At 51.8% G+C, this 19,457-nt stretch overlaps 1 protein-coding gene across 1 annotated transcript in view; it reads left to right on the forward strand.

The window, feature by feature from the left end:
• NEB (nebulin) overlaps positions 1 to 19,457 on the forward strand; it is a 131,809-nt gene that overhangs the window by 37,862 nt on the left and 74,490 nt on the right. Inside the window, exons 38-57 of the mRNA XM_042808539.1 lie at positions 23 to 334; positions 1,003 to 1,206; positions 1,566 to 1,670; positions 1,766 to 1,873; positions 2,818 to 3,129; positions 4,182 to 4,385; positions 4,745 to 4,849; positions 4,945 to 5,052; positions 5,997 to 6,308; positions 7,361 to 7,564; positions 7,924 to 8,028; positions 8,124 to 8,231; positions 9,375 to 9,686; positions 10,368 to 10,571; positions 10,931 to 11,035; positions 14,138 to 14,245; positions 17,405 to 17,716; positions 18,404 to 18,607; positions 18,967 to 19,071; positions 19,167 to 19,274. Coding sequence (XP_042664473.1) covers positions 23 to 334; positions 1,003 to 1,206; positions 1,566 to 1,670; positions 1,766 to 1,873; positions 2,818 to 3,129; positions 4,182 to 4,385; positions 4,745 to 4,849; positions 4,945 to 5,052; positions 5,997 to 6,308; positions 7,361 to 7,564; positions 7,924 to 8,028; positions 8,124 to 8,231; positions 9,375 to 9,686; positions 10,368 to 10,571; positions 10,931 to 11,035; positions 14,138 to 14,245; positions 17,405 to 17,716; positions 18,404 to 18,607; positions 18,967 to 19,071; positions 19,167 to 19,274 — 3,645 coding nt within the window. The remainder of the gene's footprint in view (positions 1 to 22; positions 335 to 1,002; positions 1,207 to 1,565; positions 1,671 to 1,765; positions 1,874 to 2,817; positions 3,130 to 4,181; positions 4,386 to 4,744; positions 4,850 to 4,944; positions 5,053 to 5,996; positions 6,309 to 7,360; positions 7,565 to 7,923; positions 8,029 to 8,123; positions 8,232 to 9,374; positions 9,687 to 10,367; positions 10,572 to 10,930; positions 11,036 to 14,137; positions 14,246 to 17,404; positions 17,717 to 18,403; positions 18,608 to 18,966; positions 19,072 to 19,166; positions 19,275 to 19,457) is intronic.

The following is a 19,457-nucleotide window of genomic DNA, read 5'->3' on the forward strand; positions in this document are numbered from 1 at the left end:
TCTTGTTTCTGCATTCAATTAGTACCAATACAAAACTGCGTACCGAAAGCAGCTTGGCCACCACATAGGGGCCCGTAACATAGAGGATGATCCGAAGATGATATGGTCGATGCACGTAGCCAAGATCCAGAGTGACAGGGAGTACAAGAAAGCCTTTGAGAAGACAAAGACGCACTTCAGTAGCCCAGTGGACATGCTGGGCATCGTGTTGGCCAAGAAATGTCAGGAGCTGGTCAGTGACATTGATTACAAGCACCCTCTGCATCGGTGGACCTGTCTGCCAGACCAGAACGATGTTGTACAAGCCAAGAAAGTGTACGACCTTCAGAGTGATGTAAGTTGTTCTTTACTGGCTGTGTGAAACCCAGAGTCAGTTTAGTGTTTTGTTACTTTGTTGGGGAAGGTCTAGGTGGGAGTAGAATTCTAGGGTGGTTCTGTGAGACTCAGTGTGTGTTGTGGCTGTACTGTTTTGCTGAGAGTTGGTGAGGGATGAAGTTTGTGTGGGGTCATACTTCATAGTCGTGGAATAGTCCTGTCTTGCCATGAGCATTGTTGGAGGGGTGGTCTTGGCAGTAGTCTGGACTTCTGTGCAGCAGGTGAAGGCCAACGGTCTCAGATACTTTAATTTGGAGGAGCAGCAGTGGGCCAAGGCAAGCCAAGTGGTGAATGCCATGAAGGAAGAGCATTAGGTGCTGAGGTGTCAGGCTCATCACGTGTGTCTGCCAGCTGGGGATTGCCAAACGGGGCAGGACTTTTGAAAGGGCCCTCATGAGATGGAGGGGGAGGGTCTGTGGGCTGGTTGGCAGCTGTGTGTGCTGCCGTAGGCGTGGGGAGCCAGGCTGTGGGGAGCTGAGCTGAGCGGGAGTCCCTTTGGTGGTGGGTGGTGGGTTGTGAGGCGGGGGGCACTGTGTTTTGTTAGGCAGATCTTCCCTTGTCAGGAGGAGCGGTGCGAGGGAGCACGGAGGTTGCTGAGGTGCTTTGTGTCCTTGCGTGTCCTTTCAGAACGTGTACAAGTCCGACCTTCTGTGGCTGAGGGGCATTGGCTGGTCCCCAAGTGGTTCGCTGGACGATGAGAAGAATAAGAGGGCGAGCCTCATCCTGAGTGACAAGAAGTATCGGCAGCACCCGGACACCATCAAATTCACGAGCCTTCCTGACTCGATGCCCATGGTTCTGGCAAAGCACAACTCTGAAATCATGAACCAGGTGAGACTTCCTTGTGTTTGCAACCCGAAGGAAACAAGCACCTGCCTTTCTCTGGTTGCTGGGCTCTCTCCTTCCGGTGCCTGGCTCTTGCACGAGGGATATTGCATCGTCTTGCACCAGGGACCCGTGTTCCTTGTTTTAGAGCAGATCGTATCTTGTGGGATAGGAGCAGTGATTGGGTGCAGTGTGGAAAAGGAAAGAAACGGGGGAAGTGTTAGAAGGTTTAGTGAGGAGAGGGGGGGTCCCTGAGTGAGCTGAAGGTCGAGGCCCCTCGCTTCAGTTCCTGGAGCGAGTTGGCTCTTTGAGTTTGTTGCTCCGTGCTCGCGTGACCTTATTCCGCGTTGTGCTCGTTCTTGCAGCGCTCGTACATATCAGCCTGGGAGAAGGATAAGACCAGCGTTCACATTATGCCGGATACGCCTGGTATTTTGCTGGCGCAGCAGAACAGAGTGAACTTCAGTGAGGTGGGTGCTTGATGCGGGGTGAAGTGTCCGTCCCTGGACACTGCTGAGGCCCGGGGAGGCGTGTTGTTTGAGGGCAATGGTTGTTTGTGTTTCAGAAACTGTACAAGCTTGCGATGGAGGAAGAGAAGAAGAAGGGCTACGACATGCGGGCAGATGCCATTCCTATCAAGGCTGCTAAAGCTTCCAGAGACATTGCAAGTGATGTAAGTGCACAGGCGCCCTTGCGGCACAGCGTGTCGGAGGGTTTGCAGGTGTTGCAGTTGAAGTCCAGGGTTTGCAACCTTGGCGGAATGGAGGCAGCACAGCTCTTTACCTGTGACAGCCATTCAGCTGGTCTGTCAATGTTTTGTTTTGGGAGGGCCTGCCTGTAGCTGTCCCTGTGGGTTAGGAGTGTGCAATGTTACGAGGGAACGTGCAGAGGGTGTGTGGACAGTGCCTGTGGGAGCTGGGTGATGGACGTGATCCAAATCAGCGTCCCTCCTGGGCTTGTGGCAGCCTCCCCTGGTGCCAGCGAGTGGACTTTTGAGGTGGTGTGCTGCCCTCCGTGCTGCCAGCCTGCGCTCCCTGGATGTTGCAGCTCTGCAGCTGAGCTGGACGTTAGGGAAGAAAACCCAAACCACTTTTTTGTTTAAAAATAAAGACAGTTTATATGAAAATTATTTTTATTATATTTAGGTACTAATATGAAATTGTATTCCATATATGTTTTTAGTATCTCAGTTGAAACTCCAACATCTGTCTCCCTATTTTTCCAGTTTTAATGTCCAGAATATTTTGAATAGGAGTTTATTTGGCTATCACGATTTAAGTTCACTAACTGATTCTTAATATAGGGGATATTTATTGTACTTCAGGCCTTTCGTATCGCTTACATCATTTGGGGAAATTTTTTACTCTCGTTACTGCGATAGTAGCTCTTAATATATATTCCAGGGGAGTGACTTCAAAACTGTGAGAGTCGTATCAGGCAGATAATGTTTTATGAATCCCTTTGTAGTGGTGCACTGCAGTTCATCAGCTGAATACTTTCTCTCTCTAAAGTCTCTGTCGTTTCAGATGGTGGGTTGTCTGGAGGTTGTGTAACAGGGGCTGCTAGGGTTGTGAAGAGAACTAAATTAAAATTCACTGAACATGTTTTTGTCTATAGTACAAGTACAAGGAAGGCTATCGCAAGCAGCTTGGCCACCACATAGGGGCCCGTAACATAGAGGATGATCCGAAGATGATGTGGTCGATGCACGTAGCCAAGATCCAGAGTGACAGAGAGTACAAGAAAGCCTTTGAGAAGACAAAGACGCACTTCAGTAGCCCAGTGGACATGCTGGGCATCGTGTTGGCCAAGAAATGTCAGGAGCTGGTCAGCGACATTGATTACAAGCACCCTCTGCATCGGTGGACCTGTCTGCCAGACCAGAACGATGTTGTACAAGCCAAGAAAGTGTACGACCTTCAGAGTGATGTAAGTTGTTCTTTACTGGCTGTGTGAAACCCTGTGTCAGTTTAGTGTTTTGTTACTTTGTTGGGGAAGGTCTAGGTGGGAGCAGAATTCTAGGGTGGTTTTGTGAGACTGTGTTGTGGTAGTAATATGTTACTGAATAGTACAGTTGGACAATGGTTTGGGTTTGAAGGAGCCTTAAAAACCATCTAGTTCCTGCCCCGCTTCCATGGGCAGGAGCACCTTCCAGCAGACTGGGTTGCTCCAGTCCCCATTCTACATGGCCTTGAACCCTTCCGGGAAGGGGGCAGCCACAGCTTCTTTACGTAACCCGTTATAGTATCTCAACATCCCTACAGTAAAGAATTTCTTCCCTATATCCAACCTAAATCTACCATCATTCAGTTTGAAAAAATTAACTCTTTGTTTCTGTTGATAAGAAATTTTCAATTTCGAATGTTCTCATCCAGAACTCTTTACTTTCTCATTTGAGAGTTCATGAGAGGTTGCAACTGCCCAGTTTTATTTTGCTGAGATTTAGTCAAGAATACTGACGGATGAAGTTTGTGTCTGCTCATATTCATGGCTACAGAATAGTCCTCTCTAGCCTTGAGCATTTTTGGTTGGATGATGTTGTCATGAGTATGGAGCTCTGTATGTCAGGTGAATGGCAACGGTCTCAAATACTTTAATTTGGAGTAGCAGCACTGGGCCAAGGCAAGCCAAGTGTGCAGTGCTGAATGCCATGAAGGAAGAGCGTTAGGTGCTGAGGTGTCAGGCTCATCACGTGTGTCTGCCAGCTGGGGATTGCCAAACGGGGCAGGACTTTTGAAAGGGCCCTCAGGAGATGGAGGGGGAGAGTCTGTGGGCTGGTTGGCAGCTGCGTGTGCTGCCGTAGGCGTGGGGAGCCAGGCTGTGGGGAGCTGAGCTGAGCGGGAGTCCCTTTGGTGGTGGGTGGTGGGTTGTGAGGCGGGGGGCACTGTGTTTTGTTAGGCAGATCTTCCCTTGTCAGGAGGAGCGGTGCGAGGGAGCACGGAGGTTGCTGAGGTGCTTTGTGTCCTTGCGTGTCCTTTCAGAACGTGTACAAGTCCGACCTTCTGTGGCTGAGGGGCATTGGCTGGTCCCCAAGTGGTTCGCTGGACGATGAGAAGAATAAGAGGGCGAGCCTCATCCTGAGTGACAAGAAGTATCGGCAGCACCCGGACACCATCAAATTCACGAGCCTTCCTGACTCGATGCCCATGGTTCTGGCAAAGCACAACTCTGAAATCATGAACCAGGTGAGACTTCCTTGTGTTTGCAACCCGAAGGAAACGAGCGCCTGCCTTTCTCTGGTTGCTGGGCTCTCTCCTTCCGGTGCCTGGCTATTGCACGAGGGATATTGCATCGTCCTGCACCAGGGACCCGTGTTCCGTGTTTTAGAGCAAATCGTATCTTGTGGGATAGGAGCAGTGATTGGGTGCAGTGTGGAAAAGGAAAGAAACGGGGGAAGTGTTAGAAGGTTTAGTGAGGAGAGGGGGGGTCCCTGAGTGAGCTGAAGGTCGAGGCCCCTCGCTTCAGTTCCTGGAGCGAGTTGGCTCTTTGAGTTTGTTGCTCCGTGCTCGCGTGACCTTATTCCGCGTTGTGCTCGTTCTTGCAGCGCTCGTACATATCAGCCTGGGAGAAGGATAAGACCAGCGTTCACATTATGCCGGATACGCCTGGTATTTTGCTGGCGCAGCAGAACAGAGTGAACTTCAGTGAGGTGGGTGCTTGATGCGGGGTGAAGTGTCCGTCCCTGGGCACTGCTGAGGCCCGGGGAGGCGTGTTGTTTGAGGGCAATGGTTGTTTGTGTTTCAGAAACTGTACAAGCTTGCAATGGAGGAAGAGAAGAAGAAGGGCTACGACATGCGGGCAGATGCCATTCCTATCAAGGCTGCTAAAGCTTCCAGAGACATTGCAAGTGATGTAAGTGCACAGGCGCCCTTGCGGCACGGCGTGTCGGAGGGTTTGCAGGTGTTGCAGTTGAAGACCAGGGTTTGCAACCTTGGCGGAATGGAGGCAGCACAGCTCTTTACCCGTGACAGCCATTCAGCTGGTCTGTCAATGTTTTGTTTTGGGAGGGCCTGCCTGTAGCTGTCCCTGTGGGTTAGGAGTGTGCAATGTTACGAGGGAACGTGCAGAGAGTGTGTGGACAGTGCCTGTGGGAGCTGGGTGATGGACGTGATCCAAATCAGCGTCCCTCCTGGGCTTGTGGCAGCCTCCCCTGGTGCCAGCGAGTGGACTTTTGAGGTGGTGTGCTGCCCTCCGTGCTGCCAGCCTGCGCTCCCCGGATGTTGCAGCTCTGCAGCTGAGCTGGACATGAGGGAAGAAAACACAAACCACTTTTTTGTTTAAAAATAAAGGCAGTTTAAATGAGAATTATTTTTATTATAATTAGGTACTAATATGAAATTGTATTCCATATATGTTTTTAGTATCTCAGTTGAAACTCCAACATCTGTCTCCCTATTTTTCCAGTTTTAATGTCCTGAATATTTTGAATAGGAGTTTATTTGGCTATCACGATTCAAGTTCACTAACTGATTCTTAATATAGGGGATATTTATTGTACTTCAGGCCTTTCGTATCACTGCCATCATTTGGGGAAATTTTTTACTCTCGTTACTGCGATAGTAGCTCTTAATATATATTCCAGGGGAGTGACTTCGAAACTGTGAGAGTTGTATCAGGCAGATAATGTTGTATGAATCCGTTTGTAGTGGTGCACTGCAGTTCATCAGCTGAATGCTTTCTCTCTCTAAAGTCTCTGTTGTTTCAGATGGTGGGTTGTCTGGAGGTTGTGTAACAGGGGCTGCTAGGGTTGTGAAGAGAACTAAATTAAAACTCACTGAACATGTTTTTGTCTATAGTACAAGTACAAGGAAGGCTATCGCAAGCAGCTTGGCCACCACATAGGGGCCCGTAACATAGAGGATGATCCAAAGATGATGTGGTCGATGCACGTAGCCAAGATCCAGAGTGACAGGGAGTACAAGAAAGCCTTTGAGAAGACAAAGACGCACTTCAGTAGCCCAGTGGACATGCTGGGCATCGTGTTGGCTAAGAAATGTCAGGAGCTGGTCAGTGACATTGATTACAAGCACCCTCTGCATCGGTGGACCTGTCTGCCAGACCAGAACGATGTTGTACAAGCCAAGAAAGTGTACGACCTTCAGAGTGATGTAAGTTGTTCTTTACTGGCTGTGTGAAACCCTGTGTCAGTTTAGTGTTTTGTTACTTTGTTGGAGAAGGTCTAGGTGGGAGCAGAATTCTAGGGTGGTTTTGTGAGACTGTGTTGTGGCAGTAATATGTTACTGAATAGTACAGTTGCACAATGGTTTGGGTTTGAAGGAGCCTTAAAAACCATCTAGTTCCTGCCCCGCTTCCATGGGCAGGAGCACCTTCCAGCAGACTGGGTTGCTCCAGTCCCCATTCTACATGGCCTTGAACCCTTCCGGGAAGGGGGCAGCCACAGCTTCTTTATGTAACCCGTTATAGTATCTCAACATCCCTACAGTAAAGAATTTCTTCCCTATATCCAACCAAAATCTACCATCATTCAGTTTGAAAAAATTATCTCTTTGTTTCTATTGATAAGAAATTTTCAATTTCGAATGTTCTCATCCAGAACTCTTTACTTTCTCATTTGAGAGTTCATGAGAGGTTGCAACTGCCCAGTTTTATTTTGCTGAGATTTAGTCAAGAATACTGACGGATGAAGTTTCTGTCTGCTCATATTCATGGCTACAGAATAGTCCTCTCTAGCCTTGAGCATTTTTGGTTGGATGATGTTGTCATGAGTGTGGAGCTCTGTATGTCAGGTGAATGGCAACGGTCACAAATACTTTAATTTGGAGGAGCAGCAGTGGGCCAAGGCAAGCCAAGTGTGCAGTGCTGAATGCCATGAAGGAAGAGCGTTAGGTGCTGAGGTGTCAGGCTCATCACGTGTGTCTGCCAGCTGGGGATTGCCAAACGGGGCAGGACTTTTGAAAGGGCCCTCAGGAGATGGAGGGGGAGGGTCTGTGGGCTGGTTGGCAGCTGCGTGTGCTGCCGTAGGCGTGGGGAGCCAGGCTGTGGGGAGCTGAGCTGAGCGGGAGTCCCTTTGGTGGTGGGTGGTGGGTTGTGAGGCGGGGGGCACTGTGTTTTGGTAGGCAGATCTTCCCTTGTCAGGAGGAGCGGTGCGAGGGAGCACGGAGGTTGCTGAGGTGCTTTGTGTCCTTGCGTGTCCTTTCAGAACGTGTACAAGTCCGACCTTCTGTGGCTGAGGGGCATTGGCTGGTCCCCAAGTGGTTCGCTGGACGATGAGAAGAATAAGAGGGCGAGCCTCATCCTGAGTGACAAGAAGTATCGGCAGCACCCGGACACCATCAAATTCACGAGCCTTCCTGACTCGATGCCCATGGTTCTGGCAAAGCACAACTCTGAAATCATGAACCAGGTGAGACTTCCTTGTGTTTGCAACCCGAAGGAAACGAGCACCTGCCTTTCTCTGGTTGCTGGGCTCTCTCCTTCCGGTGCCTGGCTCTTGCACGAGGAATATTGCATCGTCTTGCACCAGGGACCCGTGTTCCTTGTTCTAGAGCAAATCGTATCTTGTGGGATAGGAGCAGTTATTGGGTGCAGTGTGGAAAAGAAAAGAAACGGGGGAAGTGTTAGAAGGTTTAGTGAGGAGAGGGGGGGTCCCTGAGTGAGCTGAAGGTCGAGGCCCCTCGCTTCAGTTCCTGGAGCGAGTTGGCTCTTTGAGTTTGTTGCTCCGTGCTCGCGTGACCTTATTCCGCGTTGTGCTCGTTCTTGCAGCGCTCGTACATATCAGCCTGGGAGAAGGATAAGACCAGCGTTCACATTATGCCGGATACGCCTGGTATTTTGCTGGCGCAGCAGAACAGAGTGAACTTCAGTGAGGTGGGTGCTTGATGCAGGGTGAAGTGTCCGTCCCTGGACACTGCTGAGGCCCGGGGAGGCGTGTTGTTTGAGGGCAATGGTTGTTTGTGTTTCAGAAACTGTACAAGCTTGCGATGGAGGAAGAGAAGAAGAAGGGCTACGACATGCGGGCAGATGCCATTCCGATCAAGGCTGCTAAAGCTTCCAGAGACATTGCAAGTGATGTAAGTGCACAGGCGCCCTTGCGGCACGGCGTGTCGGAGGGTTTGCAGGTGTTGCAGTTGAAGTCCAGGGTTTGCAACCTTGGCGGAATGGAGGCAGCACAGCTCTTTACCCGTGACAGCCATTCAGCTGGTCTGTCAATGTTTTGTTTTGGGAGGGCCTGCCTGTAGCTGTCCCTGTGGGTTAGGAGTGTGCAATGTTACGAGGGAACGTGCAGAGAGTGTGTGGACAGTGCCTGTGGGAGCTGGGTGATGGACGTGATCCAAATCAGCGTCCCTCCTGGGCTTGTGGCAGCCTCCCCTGGTGCCAGCGAGTGGACTTTTGAGGTGTTGTGCTGCCCTCAGTGCTGCCAGCCTGCGCTCCCCAATGTTGCAGCTCTGCAGCTGAGCTGGACATGAGGGAAGAAAACCCAAACCATGTTATGTGTTATGAGCAAGGCATTAATGTTTCTGCCTGTAGTGTAGGCAGATCCCATCACTGAAGGCCAGTCATTGCTGTGCCATGGGGTATCTATTCAGGGCTCAGCTCTGGAGGAGCTGAATTTCTGAACTCACGTGAGGTTCTGTATTTCAGTTTTGTTCCCATCCGCTAAGGAGATGCATTCAATCTCTCCTCAGTCTTACTTCATATTTCAGTAAGAGTAAGGCGAAAAAGTGTTGTGTTGTCCCTTCCCAAGCTCAGTGTCTGTAGGCCTGCAGCTGAGAACACACACCGGGCTGGGACAATATGTCTGCTGAGCACTGTGCGTGGCATCCAGGGCTGTGCAGGAACGAGGCCCCTGTGGCCTGCTGGAGCAGTGCAGTGGTTTTCCCCTAGTTGTGCATCGCAGCAGCTGAGCTGGCCTCTCAGTGGGGATGCTTAGGTTGTGTGGAGAGCCAGCCTGTGGGCACGCATCGCTCCTGGCTCCTGAGCTAGCTCGGTTGGAGTTGCCATGGGGGCCTCCGTGTGCCTCCTGTGGCCCAGTGGAGGCGTGGGGTGGGTGGAAGTGCAGGACACAGTAGGGATATGCTGTGCTTAGAGCCCTCTTCCTGTGGAGAACTTTTCAGGCTCCATTAGCAAAGCGCTTGCTCACAGGTGCTGTTGGGAAATAATGTCAGAAGGGGCAGAGCTGTCCAGAAACTTACTGAGCTTGTTTAACCCTGCAGTACAAGTACAAGGAAGGCTATCGCAAGCAGCTTGGCCACCACATAGGGGCCCGTAACATAGAGGATGATCCGAAGATGATGTGGTCGATGCATGTAGCCAAGATCCAGAGTGACAGGGAGTACAAGAAAGCCTTTGAGAAGACAAAGACGCACTTCAGTAGCCCAGTGGACATGCTGGGCATTGTGTTGGCCAAGAAATGTCAGGAGCTGGTCAGCGACATTGATTACAAGCACCCTCTGCATCGGTGGACCTGTCTGCCAGACCAGAACGATGTTGTACAAGCCAAGAAAGTGTACGACCTTCAGAGTGATGTAAGTTGTTCTTTACTGGCTGTGTGAAACCCTGTGTCAGTTTAGTGTTTTGTTACTTTGTTGGGGAAGGTCTAGGTGGGAGCAGAAATCTAGGGTGGTTTTGTGAGTCTGAGTCTCTGTTGTGGCTGTACTGTTTTGCTGAGAGTTGGTGTTTTGAACAGTGGAGGATGAAGTATGGATGGCGTCACACTTTATGGTCGTGGAATAGTCTTGTCTTGCCATGAGCATTATTGGAGGGGTGGTGTTGGCAGGTGTCTGGATTTCTGTGCAGCAGGTGAAGGGCAACGGTCTCAGATACTTTAATTTGGAGGAGCAGCAGTGGGCCAAGGCAAGCCAAGTGGTGAATGCCATGAAGGAAGAGCGTTAGGTGCTGAGGTGTCGGGCTCATCACGTGTGTCTGCCAGCTGGGGATTGTCAAATGGGGCAGGACTTTTGAAAGGGCCCTCAGGAGATGGAGGGGGAGAGTCTGTGGGCTGGTTGGCAGCTGTGTGTGCTGCCGTAGGCGTGGGGAGCCAGGCTGTGGGGAGCTGAGCTGAGCGGGAGTCCCTTTGGTGGTGGGTGGTGGGTTGTGAGGCGGGGGGGCACTGTGTTCTGTTAGGCAGATCTTCCCTTGTCAGGAGGAGCGGTGTGAGGGATCACGGAGGTTGCTGAGGTGCTTTGTGTCCTTGCGTGTCCTTTCAGAACGTGTACAAGTCCGACCTTCTGTGGCTGAGGGGCATTGGCTGGTCCCCAAGTGGTTCGCTGGACGATGAGAAGAATAAGAGGGCGAGCCTCATCCTGAGTGACAAGAAGTATCGGCAGCACCCGGACACCATCAAATTCACGAGCCTTCCTGACTCGATGCCCATGGTTCTGGCAAAGCACAACTCTGAAATCATGAACCAGGTGAGACTTCCTTGTGTTTGCAACCCGAAGGAAACGAGCACCTGCCTTTCTCTGGTTGCTGGGCTCTCTCCTTCCGGTGCCTGGCTCTTGCACGAGGGATATTGCATCGTCCTGCACCAGGGACCCGTGTTCCGTGTTTTAGAGCAAATCGTATCTTGTGGGATAGGAGTAGTGATTGGGTGCAGTGTGGAAAAGGAAAGAAACGGGGGAAGTGTTAGAAGGTTTAGTGAGGAGAGGGGGGGTCCCTGAGTGAGCTGAAGGTCGAGGCCCCTCGCTTCAGTTCCTGGAGCGAGTTGGCTCTTTGAGTTTGTTGCTCCGTGCTCGCGTGACCTTATTCCGCGTTGTGCTCGTTCTTGCAGCGCTCGTACATATCAGCCTGGGAGAAGGATAAGACCAGCGTTCACATTATGCCGGATACGCCTGGTATTTTGCTGGCGCAGCAGAACAGAGTGAACTTCAGTGAGGTGGGTGCTTGATGCAGGGTGAAGTGTCCGTCCCTGGACACTGCTGAGGCCCGGGGAGGTGTGTTGTTTGAGGGCAATGGTTGTTTGTGTTTCAGAAACTGTACAAGCTTGCGATGGAGGAAGAGAAGAAGAAGGGCTACGACATGCGGGCAGATGCCATTCCTATCAAGGCTGCTAAAGCTTCCAGAGACATTGCAAGTGATGTAAGTGCACAGGCGCCCTTGCGGCACGGCGTGTCGGAGGGTTTGCAGGTGTTGCAGATGAAGTCCAGGGTTTGCAACCTTGGCGGAATGGAGGCAGCACAGCTCTTTACCCGTGACAGCCATTCAGCTGGTCTGTCAATGTTTTGTTTTGGGAGGGCCTGCCTGTAGCTGTCCCTGTGGGTTAGGAGTGTGCAGTGTTACTAGGGAACGTGCAGAGGGTGTGTGGACAGTGCCTGTGGGAGCTGGGTGATGGACGTGATCCAAATCAGCGTCCCTCCTGGGCTTGTGGCAGCCTCCCCTGGTGCCAGCGAGTGGACTTTTGAGGTGGTGTGCTGCCCTCAGTGCTGCCAGCCTGCGCTCGCCGGATTTTGCAGCTCTGCAGCTGAGCTGGACATGAGGGAAGAAAACCCAAACCACGTTATGTGTTATGAGCAAGGCATTAATATTTCTGCCTGTAGTGTAGGCAGATCCCATCACTGAAGGCCAGTCATTGCTGTGCCATGGGGTATCTATTCAGGGCTCAGCTCTGGAGGAGCTGAATTTCTGAACTCACGTGAGGTTCTGTATTTCAGTTTTGTTCCCATCCGCTAAGGAGATGCATTCAATCTCTCCTCAGTCTTACTTCATATTTCAGTAAGAGTAAGGCGAAAAAGTGTTGTGTTGTCCCTTCCCAAGCTCAGTGTCTGTAGGCCTGCAGCTGAGAACACACACCGGGCTGGGACAATATGTCTGCTGAGCACTGTGCGTGGCATCCAGGGCTGTGCAGGAACGAGGCCCCTGTGGCCTGCTGGAGCAGTGCAGTGGTTTTCCCCTAGTTGTGCATCGCAGCAGCTGAGCTGGCCTCTCAGTGGGGATGCTTAGGTTGTGTGGAGAGCCAGCCTGTGGGCACGCATCGCTCCTGGCTCCTGAGCTAGCTCGGTTGGAGTTGCCATGGGGGCCTCCGTGTGCCTCCTGTGGCCCAGTGGAGGCGTGGGGTGGGTGGAAGTGCAGGACACAGTAGGGATATGCTGTGCTTAGAGCCCTCTTCCTGTGGAGAACTTTTCAGGCTCCATTAGCAAAGCGCTTGCTCACAGGTGCTGTTGGGAAATAATGTCAGAAGGGGCAGAGCTGTCCAGAAACTTACTGAGCTTGTTTAACCCTGCAGTACAAGTACAAGGAAGGCTATCGCAAGCAGCTTGGCCACCACATAGGGGCCCGTAACATAGAGGATGATCCGAAGATGATGTGGTCGATGCATGTAGCCAAGATCCAGAGTGACAGGGAGTACAAGAAAGCCTTTGAGAAGACAAAGACGCACTTCAGTAGCCCAGTGGACATGCTGGGCATCGTGTTGGCCAAGAAATGTCAGGAGCTGGTCAGCGACATTGATTACAAGCACCCTCTGCATCGGTGGACCTGTCTGCCAGACCAGAACGATGTTGTACAAGCCAAGAAAGTGTACGACCTTCAGAGTGATGTAAGTTGTTCTTTACTGGCTGTGTAAAACCCTGTGTCAGTTTAGTGTTTTGTTACTTTGTTGGGGAAGGTCTAGGTGGGAGCAGAATTCTAGGGTGGTTTTGTGAGACTCAGTGTGTGTTGTGGCTGTACCGTCTTACTGAGAGTTGGTGTTTTGAACAGTGAAGCATGAAGTTTGTGTGGGGTCATACTTCACAGTCGTGGAATAGTCCTGTCTTGCCATGAGCATTATAGGAGGGATGGTCTTGGCAGGTGTCTGGGCTTCTGTGCAGCAGGTGAAGGCCAACGGTCTCAAATATTTTAATTTGGAGGAGCAGCAGTGGGCCAAGGCAAGCCAAGTGGTGAATGCCATGAAGGAAGAGCGTTAGGTGCTGAGGTGTCAGGCTCATCACGTGTGTCTGCCAGCTGGGGATTGCCAAACGGGGCAGGACTTTTGAAAGGGCCCTCAGGAGATGGAGGGGGAGAGTCTGTGGGCTGGTTGGCAGCTGCGTGTGCTGCCGTAGGCGTGGGGAGCCAGGCTGTGGGGAGCTGAGCTGAGCGGGAGTCCCTTTGGTGGTGGGTGGTGGGTTGTGAGGCGGGGGGCACTGTGTTTTGGTAGGCAGATCTTCCCTTGTCAGGAGGAGCAGTGCGAGGGAGCACGGAGGTTTCTGAGGTGCTTTGTGTCCTTGCGTGTCCTTTCAGAACGTGTACAAGTCCGACCTTCTGTGGCTGAGGGGCATTGGCTGGTCCCCAAGTGGTTCGCTGGACGATGAGAAGAATAAGAGGGCGAGCCTCATCCTGAGTGACAAGAAGTATCGGCAGCACCCGGACACCATCAAATTCACGAGCCTTCCTGACTCGATGCCCATGGTTCTGGCAAAGCACAACTCTGAAATCATGAACCAGGTGAGACTTCCTTGTGTTTGCAACCCGAAGGAAACGAGCGCCTGCCTTTCTCTGGTTGCTGGGCTCTCTCCTTCCGGTGCCTGGCTCTTGCACGAGGGATATTGCATCGTCTTGCACCAGGGACCCGTGTTCCGTGTTTTAGAGCAAATCGTATCTTGTGGGATAGGAGCAGTGATTGGGTGCAGTGTGGAAAAGGAAAGAAACAGGGGAAGTGTTAGAAGGTTTAGTGAGGAGAGGGGGGGTCCCTGAGTGAGCTGAAGGTCGAGGCCCCTCGCTTCAGTTCCTGGAGCGAGTTGGCTCTTTGAGTTTGTTGCTCCGTGCTCGCGTGACCTTATTCCGCGTTGTGCTCGTTCTTGCAGCGCTCGTACATATCAGCCTGGGAGAAGGATAAGACCAGCGTTCACATTATGCCGGATACGCCTGGTATTTTGCTGGCACAGCAGAACAGAGTGAACTTCAGTGAGGTGGGTGCTTGATGCGGGGTGAAGTGTCCGTCCCTGGGCACTGCTGAGGCCCGGGGAGGCGTGTTGTTTGAGGGCAATGGTTGTTTGTGTTTCAGAAACTGTACAAGCTTGCAATGGAGGAAGATAAGAAGAAGGGCTACGACATGCGGGCAGATGCCATTCCTATCAAGGCTGCTAAAGCTTCCAGAGACATTGCAAGTGATGTAAGTGCACAGGCACCCTTTGCAGCATGGTGCCGTTCATCTTTCTTAATATTTCAGAAGGAGGAGGTAGAAGGCTTCATATCGTCATAGAATCATAGAATGCTTTGTGGTGGTAGGCACCTTAAATATCATGTAGTTCATCCCAGGTGCAAACCTTCACTTAGAACAGGCTTCCGAAAGTCCCCCCTACCTGGCCTTAAACATTTGCATGGTTGCAGCATCCACATCTTAACTTGGCAACCTCTGCCAGTGCTTCACCTCCCTCACAGGAAAGAATTTCATCCTTATATCTTATCTAAATTTGCCCTCTCTCAGTTTAAAACAGTCCCCCCTCGTCCCATCCCCACCCCCTGATCCAGAGTCCCTCCCCACCTCTCCTGTCCCCCCTTTAAGCCCTGGGAGGCCGCTCGAAGGTCTCCCCGGAGCCTTCTCTTCTCCAGGCTGAACTCCCCCAACTCTCTCAGCCCGGCCCCCCAGGGGAGCTGCTCCAGCCCCCCCAGCATCTCCGTGGCCTCCTCTGACCCCGCTCGAGCAGCTCCGTGTCCTTCTGCTGTTGGGGGCCCCCAAGCTGGCTCCAGCACTGCAGGGGGGGCTCCCCAGAGCGGAGCAGAGGAGGAGAATTCCCTCCCTCACCCCACTGCCCACCCTGCTCTGGATGCAGCCCATGGTATGGTTGGCTTTCCTGGCTGCTAGTGCACGTTGCTGGCTCACAGGCAGTTTTGCACCCACCAACACCCCCAAGTCCCTCTCCACAGGGCTGCTCTCCAGCCACTCCTTGCCCAGCCTGGATTTGTGGTTGGGATTGCCCTGACCCATAGGGAGGACCTTGCACTTGATTTTGTTGAAGTTCATGAGGCTTGCACAGGCCCACCATGCTAGCCTGTCCAGGTCCCTCTGGATGGCATCCCTTCCCTCTAGAGTATCAACCACACCATCCAACCTGGTGTCATGAAGAAACTTGCCGAGGGTGCACACAATCCCACATTCCATGTCCCTGAGAAAGATGTTAAATAATACTGGTCCCAGTACAGACCCCTGAGGGCACCACTCATCACCAGTCTCTACCTGGATATTGAGCCATTGACTGCAACTCTTGGAGTGCGACCATCTAGTCATTTCCTTAGTGGTCCATCCATCACGTCCATGTGTCTCCAATTTATTGACAAGGATGTTGTGCGGGATAGTTTCAAATGCTTTGCACATGTCCAGGTAGATGGCATCAGACGCTCTTTCCCTTATCCACCAGCACTGTATCCCCATTGTAGAAAGCCACTAAATTCATCAGGCACGATTTGCCCTTAGTGAAGCCATGCTGGCTGTCACCAATCACCTCATTATCTTCCATGTGCCCCAGCACAGTTTCCAGGAGGATCCACTCCATGATCTTGTTGGGCACAGAGGTGCGACTGACTGGCCTGTAGTTCCCCAGGTCTTTTTTTTTTTTTCCTTTTTAAAAATTGATGTTATGTTTCCCCTTTTCCAGTCACTGAGAACTTTACCAGTCAACCGTGACTGTTAAAATATGATGGATAGTGGCTGAGCCCCTTCATCCCCCAGTTCCCACAGGACCTGCAGATACATCTCATCAGGTTCCATGGACTTGTGCACCTGCAGGTTCCTTGGATGGTCTCGAACCTCATCTTCTCCTACCGTGGGTGGTTTTTCATTCTCCCATTCCCTGCATTTGGATTCAGTGAATTGGGCAGTGTGGCTAGAACACTTGTCACTGAAGACCAAAGCAAAACCATTGTTGAGTACCTCAGTCTTCTCCATGTCGGTTATAGCCAGGTCTCACGTTTCGCTCATCAGGAGGATACAGTGTCCTTCATCTTCCGTTGTTGTGCTGTGTACCTGAAGAAACCCTTGTTATTTTTTATGTCCCTAGACAAGTTCTGCACCAACTGTGCCTTGGCTTTCCTGACACTCCCAGGCCATATCCCTATAATCTCCCCACAATGTGTATCCCTGCCTCCATTGCCTGTGCATTTTCGTTTCGTGCTTTAGTTTGGCTAAGAGGTCTTGAATTAGCCAAGCAGGCCTCGGGCCTCTCCTGCCTGCCTTCCTGCATGTTGGGATTGAGAGCTCCTGCACCCCAAGAAATATGTCTTTAAATACCTTTCAGCTCTCATTTACTTCTTTCTCTTGAGGGCAGTATCCCAAGGGATGCCATTCACTAGTGCCCTAACCAGGAGAAAGTTTGCCTTTCTGAGCTTTAGGGTACTGACTCTAATTTTACCTATGCAGTACCCTTCAAGATTGAGAAATCTATCAGGACACGATTGGTACAGCCCAGGCCAACTCCAGTCTTGATCTCTTCAATAAGCTCTTCTGCATTAGTGATCAAAAGGTCCAGGATTGCCTCTCCTCTGGTCAAGACTCCATTACCTGTACGAGGAAGTTGTCCTCAACACACTCCAGTAGTTTCCTGGACAGCTTGCACGTTGTTGTGCTGCTTTTTCAGCAGATATGCGGGTGGTTGAAGTCCCCTATCAGGATGAGGGCCTGCAAGAGTTATGATTCCTGCAGTTGAAGAACGAACTCTTCCTCAGCCTACTCTCCTTGATTGGGTGACCAGAAGTAGAGAGCAATCAAAAAGTTTCCTTTGATTGCTTGGTGTCTAATGTTCACATGTAATCTCCTGACATGTGCACTCCTGATACAGTGTCACGTGGCCCCTTGCCCCTTCCCAAGCTCAGTGTCTGTAGGGCTGCAGCTGAGAACACACACCGGGCTGGGACAATATGTCTGCTGAGCACTGTGCGTGGCATCCAGGGCTGTGCAGGACGAGGCCCCTGTGGCCTGCTGGAGCAGTGCAGTGGTTTTCCCCTAGTTGTGCATCGCAGCAGCTGAGCTGGCCTCTCAGTGGGGATGCTTAGGTTGTGTGGAGAGCCAGCCTGTGGGCACGCATCGCTCCCGGCTCCTGAGCTAGCTCGGTTGGAGTTGCCATGGGGGCCTCCGTGTGCCTCCTGTGGCCCAGTGGAGGCGTGGGGTGGGTGGAAGTGCAGGACACAGTAGGGATATGCTGTGCTTAGAGCCCTCTTCCTGTGGAGAACTTTTCAGGCTCCATTAGCAAAGCGCTTGCTCACAGGTGCTGTTGGGAAATAATGTCAGAAGGGGCAGAGCTGTCCAGAAACTTACTGAGCTTGTTTAACCCTGCAGTACAAGTACAAGGAAGGCTATCGCAAGCAGCTTGGCCACCACATAGGGGCCCGTAACATAGAGGATGATCCGAAGATGATGTGGTCGATGCATGTAGCCAAGATCCAGAGTGACAGAGAGTACAAGAAAGCCTTTGAGAAGACAAAGACGCACTTCAGTAGCCCAGTGGACATGCTGGGCATCGTGTTGGCCAAGAAATGTCAGGAGCTGGTCAGCGACATTGATTACAAGCACCCTCTGCATCGGTGGACCTGTCTGCCAGATCAGAATGATGTTGTACAGGCCAGGAAAGTGTACGACCTTCAGAGTGATGTAAGTTGTTCTTTACTGGCTGTGCGAAACCCAGAGTCTGTTTATTATTTTGTTACTTTGTTGGAGAAGGTCTAGGTGGGAGCAAAATTCTAGGGTGGTTCTGTGAGACTCAGTGTGTGTTGTGGTTATACTGTCTTGCTGAGAGTTGGTGTTTTGAATGGTGGGGGATGAAGTTTGTGTGGGGTCATGCTTCTTAGTCATGGAATAGTCCTGTTTTGCCGTGAGCATTGTTGGTGGGATGGTCTTGGCAGTAGTCTGGACTTCTGTGCAGCAGGTGAAGGGCAACAGTCTCAAATATTTTAATTTGGAGGAGCAGCAGTGGGCCAAGGCAAGCCAAGTGTGCAGTGCTGAATGCCATGAAGGAAGAGCGTTAGGTGCTGAGGTGTCAGGCTCATCACGTGTGTCTGCCAGCTGGGGATTGCCAAACGGGGCAGGACTTTTGAAAGGGCCCTCATGAGATGGAGGGGGAGAGTCTGTGGGCTGGTTGGCAGCTGCGTGTGCTGCCGTAGGCGTGGGGAGCCAGGCTGTGGGGAGCTGAGCTGAGCGGGAGTCCCTTTGGTGGTGGGTGGTGGGTTGTGAGGCGGGGGGCACTGTGTTTTGGTAGGCAGATCTTCCCTTGTCAGGAGGAGCAGTGCGAGGGAGCACGGAGGTTTCTGAGGTGCTTTGTGTCCTTGCGTGTCCTTTCAGAACGTGTACAAGTCCGACCTTCTGTGGCTGAGGGGCATTGGCTGGTCCCCAAGTGGTTCGCTGGACGATGAGAAGAATAAGAGGGCGAGCCTCATCCTGAGTGACAAGAAGTATCGGCAGCACCCGGACACCATCAAATTCACGAGCCTTCCTGACTCGATGCCCATGGTTCTGGCAAAGCACAACTCTGAAATCATGAACCAGGTGAGACTTCCTTGTGTTTGCAACCCGAAGGAAACGAGCACCTGCCTTTCTCTGGTTGCTGGGCTCTCTCCTTCCGGTGCCTGGCTCTTGCACGAGGGATATTGCATCGTCTTGCACCAGGGACCCGTGTTCCGTGTTTTAGAGCAAATCGTATCTTGTGGGATAGGAGCAGTGATTGGGTGCAGTGTGGAAAAGGAAAGAAACGGGGGAAGTGTTAGAAGGTTTAGTGAGGAGAGGGGGGGTCCCTGAGTGAGCTGAAGGTCGAGGCCCCTCGCTTCAGTTCCTGGAGCGAGTTGGCTCTTTGAGTTTGTTGCTCCGTGCTCGCGTGACCTTATTCCGCGTTGTGCTCGTTCTTGCAGCGCTCGTACATATCAGCCTGGGAGAAGGATAAGACCAGCGTTCACATTATGCCGGATACGCCTGGTATTTTGCTGGCGCAGCAGAACAGAGTGAACTTCAGTGAGGTGGGTGCTTGATGCGGGGTGAAGTGTCCGTCCCTGGACACTGCTGAGGCCCGGGGAGGTGTGTTGTTTGAGGGCAATGGTTGTTTGTGTTTCAGAAACTGTACAAGCTTGCGATGGAGGAAGATAAGAAGAAGGGCTACGACATGCGGGCAGATGCCATTCCTATCAAGGCTGCTAAAGCTTCCAGAGACATTGCAAGTGATGTAAGTGCACAGGCGCCCTTGCGGCACGGCGTGTCGGAGGGTTTGCAGGTGTTGCAGTTGAAGTCCAGGGTTTGCAACCTTGGCGGAATGGAGGCAGCACAGCTCTTTACCTGTGACAGCCATTCAGCTGGTCTGTCAATGTTTTGTTTTGGGAGGGCCTGCCTGTAGCTGTCCCTGTGGGTT

The sequence above is a fragment of the Tyto alba genome, unplaced genomic scaffold (assembly GCF_018691265.1).
Source record: "Tyto alba isolate M040663 unplaced genomic scaffold, T.alba_DEE_v4.0 Super-Scaffold_7, whole genome shotgun sequence".
In the NCBI taxonomy this organism is placed as follows: Eukaryota; Metazoa; Chordata; class Aves; order Strigiformes; family Tytonidae; genus Tyto; species Tyto alba.